The sequence below is a fragment of the Euwallacea fornicatus genome, chromosome 28, assembly GCF_040115645.1.
Source record: "Euwallacea fornicatus isolate EFF26 chromosome 28, ASM4011564v1, whole genome shotgun sequence".
In the NCBI taxonomy this organism is placed as follows: domain Eukaryota; kingdom Metazoa; phylum Arthropoda; class Insecta; order Coleoptera; family Curculionidae; genus Euwallacea; species Euwallacea fornicatus.
In genome coordinates this window covers 535079-545709 of record NC_089568.1, presented here as the reverse complement: position 1 = coordinate 545709, position 10631 = coordinate 535079, and the positions used below count along the sequence as shown (strand labels likewise).

At 32.7% G+C, this 10631-nt stretch overlaps 2 protein-coding genes across 3 annotated transcripts; one reads left to right on the top strand and one right to left on the bottom strand.

Annotated features, from left to right (window-relative positions):
* Positions 1-236: 236 nt before the first annotated feature.
* On the bottom strand, positions 237-6042 carry mre11 (double strand break repair nuclease mre11). The gene is made up of 9 exons (XM_066297216.1): positions 5366-6042; positions 4665-4809; positions 4259-4607; positions 3671-3869; positions 3340-3609; positions 3088-3281; positions 1006-1166; positions 648-946; positions 237-538 (listed from the first exon to the last, which is right to left on the bottom strand). The coding sequence occupies exons 1-9, from the start codon at positions 5496-5498 to the stop codon at positions 498-500; spliced, it is 1791 nt and encodes a 596-aa protein (XP_066153313.1). The 5' UTR covers positions 5499-6042; the 3' UTR covers positions 237-497.
* A 47-nt stretch (positions 6043-6089) lies between these two features.
* LOC136347324 (short-chain specific acyl-CoA dehydrogenase, mitochondrial-like) lies at positions 6090-9400 on the top strand. Of its 2 annotated transcripts, none has more exons than XM_066297220.1 (9): positions 6090-6257; positions 6338-6479; positions 6547-6701; positions 7718-7976; positions 8033-8185; positions 8286-8423; positions 8506-8675; positions 8723-8901; positions 8963-9400. In XM_066297220.1, exons 2-9 carry the CDS (start codon positions 6443-6445, stop codon positions 9084-9086), a joined length of 1215 nt encoding a protein of 404 aa, XP_066153317.1. In that variant the 5' UTR covers positions 6090-6257; positions 6338-6442; the 3' UTR covers positions 9087-9400. The 2 variants fall into 2 exon arrangements, with proteins under 2 accessions (XP_066153317.1, XP_066153318.1); XM_066297221.1 differs by having other exon boundaries at positions 6107-6337; positions 6404-6479.
* The last annotated feature ends 1231 nt before the right edge of the window (positions 9401-10631 follow it).

The window sequence follows — 10631 nt, the reverse complement described above, 5'->3', positions numbered from 1 at the left end:
GTTAAAATCATAGTATTGAATTTGTGGAGTTGGGTCACAGGATTGGTGTACTCACCAACATACACTTACTGGATATAACGAAAAATTGCCTAAAGTCACCTTCTAGTGTTGATATTTAGAAAAGTCCCAAGTCCAAAACTGCTTATTTTTTTAAGCCTCATTAATGTAGGGTAGAAGTAATTCTTCAACTTTGGACTTATCTTGTATTTGGGGTATAAAAAATAATTCAACAAATATTTGAAATAAATACTTTTCTTTATTCAAAACAATTTGTAGCGTTTCTTTAATAAACATAACCGCATTTAGATGAATCTTATACGGAAATTTGTTCCATAAATAGTTTCTCATTAAAAAATTTAACACAGTAAGATTGTAAGTAAATTTTAGAACAAAACTTCAATAATCACTATGTGTGACGTACAAAGAGAAAAAAAATATGGCTAATAGAAATAGTTGTCACGTATACTTAATAGTAAAGCAAAAATAATATAATAGTATCAATGCCGACCTCTACGACCCCTACTTCTAGAACCACGGCCTAAAAAAATAAATTAGGTCGCATTCAAAATTTACTATTATAGGATATTGACAATTATGTAAAGTACGACACATCAGCTTATGAAACATATACATGTTGTACTCCTTACCCCCTCTAGATCCCGGTCCTTTAGCGGGTCTAGTAGAAGTATTGCCGCGACCAGTACCACCTTTAACCGGAGATAATCTGACTTCTGAATCAAATTCGGCGTCTTCATCTATGCAAACTACGTCGGCATCCTGGTTTTGAGCTGGTTTATTGCCTGCGCCTGACGCTTTTAGTATGTTATCAACGAATAAACCATCGTCTTCGTCATCCTTCACGTTGAACAAAAAATCTTCAATATTTTTATCACCTAAATTTACGTCAGATTCCTTGAGCTTCTTTAATCGTTCTGTTATTAAAGAACTAGAAATTGATGTGCGTGAAAAATAAAAAAGATATATCTTTTATGCTTATAAGATTACTTAGTGACGTTCACTGGAGCATCGATTTCTTGGGTATCAATGCATTTAACTATCGATTCATTTAAAGCCTTTAAGGAGAGGCATTGTAGTTGATCTTCCGGATTATCTTCGAAATATTTCAACACTAGGTCTTCAACCCTATTAGGGAGGTTAATGTTTTCCTAAAAAATTAAGCAAATCAATAACAAAGCTATTTGTTCTATTATTAATTCCATGAAAAATTTTAGTAAATCATAGTTACGGTAAACAAACTTGATAAAATGAATTAACCTTACTTATTCTTTAAAATTCTCAGAATTTTGCATATATTTAATTAAATTTAACATTAGCTAAATTTCCAACTCTTAATTAGAATTTAATTACTGGTAATGCCCATTATTTATATAGGAAAACAATATTGAATGAATGATGACTGAAATTTTAATTCTAAAAGTATATATAGCGGGTCATATACAGGATGAGTTATTTCTTACTAGCAGTACTCAGGCATTCAATATAGTAACTTATTTGAAATTCAGTAAGTCACATAAACATATGTTAGCAAACGCTTCGTTTTTGAGATACAAGGTGCCAAAGTTTTAGATTTTTTTTTGTATTTTCTTCACAGCTTCTACAGTTTTTGAGATCATTTATTCAAATTTTTTACAATTTGTTACCTATGATGGTCCACAAGTTTTGACGTGCCTAGATGATTTAAAAACCTACAAGGTGATATTTTTTCGGCAGTGAGGCCCCTTTTTATCATCCAGAACTTTTTTATGATACGCCGCTAACTGCTTAATCTCAACAATGTGGATTCCATGTTCAATTTAGAAACTTTTTTGTGTTTTTCAGTTCAGTTTTATTGTATCTGTAACTGTGTTTGAATAATTTAATCAAGTCTTTGGAAGAACATATCATTGACAAACATTCCAAATGAGTTTAGTTTTAACAGAAGGGTAGAAATTTTTGAAAATTGTTTGTTTCGACCCTATTTTTACTAGAAAGGGCAAACTCGAAAAATTTCTTAGAGATTATAGAAACTAAACATCCTAATATGTGTTAAGATATTCCTCTAAATTTAAGGCAGCAAGCTTAGTTTTAGTTAGATGGTTGCCAAGCTTATTTTAGAAAAAATGTAAGGACCTCAATTTTCCAGTGAGATGGATTAATCGTGGAAGTCCAATCACATGACTCCCATGTTCGTCAGATCTAACACCGTTAGATTTTTTCTGCGGAGCTCTTTAAAAAAAAAGTATATGAACCTGTTCAAAATATAGAAGATCTTAGAAAACGTATAAGGTAGGCCTGCGAAGATATCAGACTTATCACTCTGTTTCAGCAAAAAGTTCAATTGAAACACAATGCCGATTGTGTATTCAACAAATTGGATTGCATTTTGAATATTTAAGTTAAAAATAAAATAATTCCGAATTACTTGAAAAGTATTAATGCCCTGATTAATTATTATTACACGCTTTCATTCAAAAACTTAGTGAATTTTGATGTACTTATCCTATTATCGCCGAAAACATTTTTTTTTAATAAAATGTTCTTTCATAGACTTTTCCAAATTACTCAAAGCCAATTACAAATACAATAAAATTGAAAAAGACAAAAAAGTTTCTAAACTGAACGTAGAATCCACATTGTTGAAATTAAACAATCAGTGACGTATCATGAAAAAGTTCTAGCCGATAAACAGGGGCCTGACTGCCGAAAAAAATATCACGTTGTAGGTTTTTAAATCATTTAGACACGTCAAAACTTGTGAACTATCATAGGTAATAAATGATACAAATTTAAATAAATTATCTCAAACACTGTAGAAGCTGTGTAGGAAATATTTTTAAAAAATCCAAAATTTTGGCACCCTGTATCTCAAAAATGAAGTGTTTGCCAACATATTTTTATATGATTTACTGAACTTAAAATACGGAAATATATTGAATGACCGAGTCCTGCTAATATTAACTGACTCATCCTGTATATAATGCTCTGATAGCGTTAGTATAATATCAAGTAATGAACTTTTCCCTACAGTCGTACCTTTGATCTAAATATAAAAACAAAACGAAAAACACATCCGAAAATCTCGCTCACCTGTGCCATATATCTCCCAATTCCGCTAGTATCAATTTTGTCGGGCTTAATTCCAGAGTTCAATTTAACCATATCCTTAGGATTCGCGACACGGCCAACGTAACGTTGACCAAACCGAATCATATTAAATGTCTGACTTTCATCCACGTACGTTACAATAAGTCTTAATAATGGTAACTTATTTCCTTCTAAATCTAAAGTAAAAATCATATAAAAATAGTTGCACTCTCAATAAAGGGTTAAACTACATACTTAATGTTTTAGACTTTCGAATCATATCCTCAATTTCCTGCTCCACCATTCTCTCAGCAATTATCTGATTGCTCAGTCCTTCATCATCAGCTCCGGCGATTTCATGCCGTAAACTGTTGGTATCCTTCAAAGTCAATTCTCTAAAGACAAAAGGTCTAACAGTTTTCAGGGGGATTGGCGTCATATAAAACTCTTTCTTGTAGATTTCTAATAGGCCTATGTGTTTGGGTATGCCTTCCCCTTTTGACAAGGAAGTGGCTACAGAGCTTCCTTAAGATGTTCATCCAGGGTTAAATTCATGAAGCGGGTGCCACAAAATAATTGATTATACCTGGTTGGGAAATGTAAACAGAATTAGCTAATTCTTCAGGCTCAATTTGGCAATCATGTTCATGGCCCCATATTGCCAGATGAAGAATATCTGGTAACGAGCCGTCCGGAATAAACGTTTTGACTCCTCTATTGGCCCTGTTTTGATGCAAAACTAGAAGATGGAAATAATCTTCTTCACCAGGAGCCAGCAACGTCACCTAAACAATTAAGATCTATTTTTTAAATTATGAATGACATGCAATTATATAACAATATTTCAACATTTAGGGAAACAATGTTATCTTACCATTTCTGGAAAAATTGGAACTAAAACTTTGCAACAATGCAGAGTTTAATATTTCATATTTTTCCAAAAAATGTAAGCTATTAATCAGTATTCTAAGTATATCATAAATACTCCAAGAAAATCACCATTTAACCAATTTTATATCTCCTACAATAATCAACGTCCATACGTTGTATATTCAATCAAAACCTATAGCAACTTATTTCTTTTAACTTAAATAATAATTAAAAGAAAGAAACCGTAACTTTGAGTCAGTTTCGAATGCCCTGCATACACTCAAAACTCGGTATTTACACGTACTTTTTTATCCAAAAATAGCCGAGCCAATCTTTCGTCTTTTATGTGAGACAACCCATATATAGCCAACTTAGTCTGACCCTTTTTAAGTAAAATAGGTTCGATCTCCACTGAGTCATAGTTGGTGTGTCTACCAAAATAATTAACCAAGCCAGCTGTTGCTAACAAATTCATGGCCGATATTTGATGTTCGCCAGTGGGGTCATCATGATTGCCGTGTATAGAAAATACTGGAATGCTAATGTTAATATTTGGATCTTCATAGTTCACTTTTTCATTTCCTGTGAACACAAAGTTGCGTGATGGATCAGATAGATACTCTATTTGGATCGGGCGATCTCCGAAGCAATATCTAGAAATTAAGTAAATTGAATTGAAAATTTTGGTATTCGAGATGGGGCACAAGTACTTTTTAAGAAGTTCAACACATTTGAAAAGGCAATAAGTTGATGGACGAGTTTCATGAAATAGATCTCCTCCTAGCAGGATCAAATCTACGTTATTGCTTTGTGCAGTTTTCAATATTTCTTCAAAAGTTTCAAACGTGTCTTTAGCTGTAACAAATATTCTTGATGAGTTGCTCCATTCAACAGTTACATATATAATTGCAAAAATGCAAGACTACATAAAAAATAATTAATGATGGTCAAAAAGTGTAGTCAAACACACATTAATTGAAAGATCTTTATTTAATTATCTGTTTGGGCAAACATTTAGATTGACTCCACCAGGTCAGTGCATTTGTATTTTCAAATTTTCATTACCTATAAGTTCACAGATGATAGATATATTCACACTGCCTTAGTGTGGCCGTTAAAAAAAATTTGTGACATTTTGTGAGAGTGCAACAGTGAGATTTGTATCCTTCCTACTTTAACAAATCTCAGTCTTTTAATAGCTGGAAGATGGGCAATTATTTTGGATGTATCCATTTTTTCCTTGCCCTTTTTAAGGGTTACAAACCAAATGTGATCATTAATTTCAGTGAGTAAATTTTTTTTTTGCTAAAAACATCACTGAAGACGAGGTTACCTTAGACAATAAAGCATCCAGATAAATAAATAAGCCTGTGCCTCTCAATTCAATTTAATTCTTTATTTAGAAACTTACATCTCACTGGATCCTTCTCTGCATATCCCAAATGTATATCTGTAGCAACTAGTATTAAAAAGATGTCTTCTTTCTTCCGCTCATCATCTTCACACTGACTTTCTTCACTATCAAGTTCTATATACTCAGACATTCCAGAAAAAGGGTTATTCCAGTTTCGGACAAAGGTAGAAAATTTGTACCTCTAAGTACATGCAACGAAAGACGATTATGGTTTTCGTTATTACAGAAGGCAAACCATAAAATCACAATAAAATAATATATTTAAACCTTCTTTAGACCAAATAGGCGGGAGTAGTAAACTAGGAAAAGGAAGACAAAGTCAAAATAAAAAATCGAACATAACCGTTAAACAAGCGAATATTAATCACTACACCATGAGTGGTGACGACATGAGATGTACCCCATATTACAATTAATAATTTTTTATTTATTATTATTTATGTGTATCTATTCCAACGTTTTAATTTTACTAATTTCTATTAGTATCGGTCTTCTCTACATTTTACATGCGAATTTACTTGAAAATATCATATTAGTATATTTAATCGGGTGACGTCACAAATCTTTAACCATTCTCAACCGCTTGTTGAGACGTGACAATAAGCGATGCAATACTTCCTTCGTTAACGCCCCTCTTTACCAATTCCATCCAATGAAACGTCAAATATGACTTTTAAACACTTCATGATTTTCTTTATGATTTTTTTGGCTCAAATTTAAATTGAAAATAAATATTTACCAAAATTTACGTGTAGTTTTAATCCGTGTTTACAATTAAATATATAGTTTATGCAACTGAAAACATCTCTTACATGATAATAATGCTATATTTGAACAAAGTACTGACATTACACGATATAATTAGAAATCCTATCAGATCTTTGGTCAGGTATTAAGTAGTCAGCCAATATAAATTTAACTTTCTCACTGTTTAAACATAGTCTCCATTAATAATACATGATTTTTAAGGTCAGGTGCTTATCATTATAATTTCTAATCTGAAATTTATTGAGTGTCCCATTCAATTGAATAAAGGTGGCTCTGTGATCAAGTCTCTATCAGTTGCAAAATAAGATGTCGTTCAGGCCGATTTACTCTTTATTTGGGAAATGTAAGTCAAAAATTGTATAAGATAAATTGATCAGAATTGTGTGATAAAATTATATTTCAAATTTTAGTAAATTATGTGGAGAATGGAAGGAAAACTTTCAGTTTACACAGGTTGTCAGACCAACATTTGCTACTTCAAAAAACGTGCAGAGATTTTGCTGAGAAGGAGCTAAAGCCTATTGCCTCCCATTTGGACAAAGAAAGTAAATTTCCAGCCCAACAGGTAGATATCTACCAAATACTTTTTCGTATTAATAGTGTATCTGTTCATATTCTGTTTTTGATTGTGAGCTGTATCTGATAGTTACTTACTGGGACTGCCTAGATTTTCATCCTTTTATCTATTAATTTAACCTTTCTGCTATACCTAATCGACATCAATATTTGCTTGGACTTTCATAGACCCATGTGGATAACAATCCTTGACAGAAGCCTGGATCATTTATATTATATATAAATATATGATATATATAAATGCCCTGTATATCTTGTTACATATATCACCTAGAAAACTTTTGGTACCCTTTAAATTGTGAGTCTTTGGAGAAATTTTATGAAAAAAATTGATATGGATATTGTCTTTAAACACTATTTTTGAGATGCAGTGTTAAAGTTTTTAAAAAAATTCAATCTTTCCTTCATTAATCTCAGAACTTTGATTAGGCATTTTTGTTTTAAGTCAACCTTAACTAGGAAATACAGTATGGCTAATTTTAACTAAATTATACTGAATAGAATAGTAGATAAATAAGGGGGTTTCTAAGACATGTGCCGTTTTCGCACATCCGAAAATCGTCGATGTTACGTTATTTTTGTCGTTCCGTTATTTAAGTGGCCGGTCGTAACGACAAAAAACAGTTTTCGCAATGCACCGCTATATTAACGTTACGATAAACCCCTACATTCACACGGCCACTTAAATAACGGAACGACAAAAATAACGTAAAATCGACGATTTTCGGATGTGAGAAAGCGGCACATTTGTCTCAGAAACCCCTTTGTTTATCTACTTAGAATATATTTAATGTTAATTCTTCAAAAAATGTTCTTCTCATATGAGTTGGAACTCTTTTTGAATTATAACCATCATATTTAACTACTAGAACTACTCTTTTATAACTGAAAAAGAGCGTAAGTGATTAAGAAAGTAATTAACAATCCAAGTGTTTCCCATTTCTTTCTCTTAATAAGACACTTAGTTTCCTAACCAATTTAGTACCATTTCAATACACATTTTAGATTGAAAAGCTGGGTCAGCTTGGTTTGTTAGCTATCACCTGCGATACAAAATATGGTGGAAGCGGTGAAAATTCTTTAGGCCTCTCCGTGGCAGTAGAGGAAATTTCCAAAGCATGTGGCGGTACTGGAGCTATAGTATCTATTCATAATGCTTTATATGTCAATCTACTAAATACCTTCGGAACAGAGAAGCAAAAGAAAGAGTTTCTGACTCCATTCACATGTGGGAATATTGGCTGTTTTGCATTAAGTGAGGCAGGTGGGGTAATGTCCTGTTTATTCAAATTTTTTCATTAATGAAACTTATTTTATAAGATGCTGGAAGTGATGTCAGTGCTTTATCTACTACAGCAAAGCTTAGTGGAAATGTTTATGTATTGAATGGAAGAAAAACTTGGGTTACAAGCGGCATTGAGGGTAAAGCTGCTATTATTTTCGCCACAATAGATAAAACTCTTAAGCACAAAGGTGAGGTAAATTAATAATTTACACATTTCTGTTCAAACACATAATAATTAATAAAGCCCAAACTTAACTGCACCAGGGTAACATTATTACAGTTTCTTAGGAATATGTTCCTTTATTGTTCCTATGTCAACTGAAGGATTATCTACTGGAAAACCTGAGGACAAAATGGGCATTCGCGCTTCTTCTACATGCGACATCTACCTAGAAAATGTATGTGTGCCAAAAGAAAATATGATAGGTAATAAAATATTACAACAATTTCCCAAAGTTTCCTTCAAATTATATGCCTAGACCTGAAAATTGTGTAATTTAAAATCAAGGAGCACCAGGCGAAGGATTCATGATTGCAATGAAACAGCTTGAAAAGGCTCGAGTCGGAATTGCTTCTCAAGCTCTCGGTATCGGACAAGCTGCCTTGGAGCTAGCAGTCAAATATTCCTCAGAAAGAAGGGCATTTGGGCACCCAATAAACCAACTTCAGGCTGTTAAAGTGAGCAAATTGTTTCATTTTCTTTTATAATTTGCACTGTCCTATAGTTAAGATTAGGTGAGATGAGCACGAAATTAGAAGCAGCAAGACTTTTGGTCTGGAGGGCAGCAGTTGTAAGCGATGAGGAATCAAGATCTTCTAAATACACATCAATGGCGAAATTGGCGGCAAGTGAAGCGGCCACGTTTGTGACTCATGGTGCCATTCAAATTTTAGGGGGAATGGGGTATGTTAATAAAATGTGCAACTTGTGAGGTGTTCTTAACGCTATGCGTTTGATTTTTTAGTTATGTGCGTGAAATGCCTGCCGAAAGGCACTATCGGGATGCTAGGATAACTGAAATTTATGCTGGGGTTAATGATATTCAAAAATTATTAATTAGTGATATGCTTGTAAAGGAATATAAGTAGGAAAATTTGTAACTAATGATACGATCATCATCCGATTATATGAGACTAAAAATTAAGTGAATTCTATTGTATTGAAAGTGTGATTTCAAAGCTACAATATTGTTTTACATTTTAAATTAGGTTAAGCTTTATTCTTTATAGTGTTCGGGTTTCTATTGGGGGTTCGGTTTTTGTTCCGAATTGGAGGGCCGTTTCAGGTTCAGAATTCAGGCTTCGATTTTGGATTCCGGTTTGTGCTCCGGCTGTCCGTTTTGGGTAAATGGCTAAAGGGGAATATAATATTCACAGTTTCAAATATATTTTAATTTATTAAATTATTGAGCTTTTTTTACATAAAAGGTAAATAATTTTTCGATTATTAGTGAAGAAATCGGTGAAATTAGCATGTATTTCTATCGCGGTTCTAAGACAACAGTATGAACAGAAGTTTTACCCGGAATAAGACACGTTTAGCAGACTTTTTCAATTATCACTTTTAAGATACGAAATAAACCAACTAGTATCGTAAAAAGTTTTTAATTATGAAAAGCATAGTAGGTTGTAGCTTCTTTAAAATGGCTTTTTTTTAATTATAAAAATCCCAAAGTATTTCCAATTCCCGGTAATTGGATTGACTCAATTCGGAAATAAGTTCGAGTTCGGTGTTCTTTTTTCCTTGTGGGCTACATCCGCATGTGTTTATGACTTTGGACATGCGCAGCTGAATATGTGTGTACCTATTTTTTACCCACATACGCTAGATTAAACCAACGAATAGAAGAAGCAATATATTTTTTTGGAAATAATTGCTGAACGCTTTTGTCGATTTTCACTAATTTTGTAACTAAGAGTTACTACATGTAGCGGCGTGTTTTGGTGTCAGCGATTTTTTTTTAATGTGTGGAAATATTAAAAATTACCCGTATTCTGTAAATAACAGTTTGTATTTTTGTTATCCCCCTACCAATGACTTTAGTTCTTTCTCTGCCATCAGTTGACTTTATTTTCAAACTTTTGTTTCTTACAAAATTTTTACAATAAAAAATAAAGCATTCCATGAACGCATTATCTTTCGTTTCGGAATTTTTGATCAAACGTTGTACAGAAATTTCAGGGACTCCTAATATATAGCCATCTCACAGTACGTCGTATATTACTTGTTGAATTTTTAATCATGGGAAAAAGCTTGTGTACTAATGGCTCAATGCGGAAAATCCAATGAGTGTCTTTTCTCCTTAAAGAAATCAAAGGTAATTCAGTGCTAACTCCTGAACCCGCATTCATCTGGGGCAATTCCCTGTTTGCATAAATGGCTTCACAAGGCCACAAAGTTTATATGTATGTGTTTGATGGCCACATTTGCCGTAAACATCTGCAATGGGAAGTTTACTTAGAAAGCAAACGCTGTAATACATTGTGACCTGTTATTTACAACATTACCAAATTTTAATAAAGATATATTAATGTCAGTCTTGATGGTGATAATCATTTTAAATGTTTATTTAATGGTTCAGTGAATTTTAAAATCGCTCTTTAAATTAATTAAAAATAATAATACTAAACAGC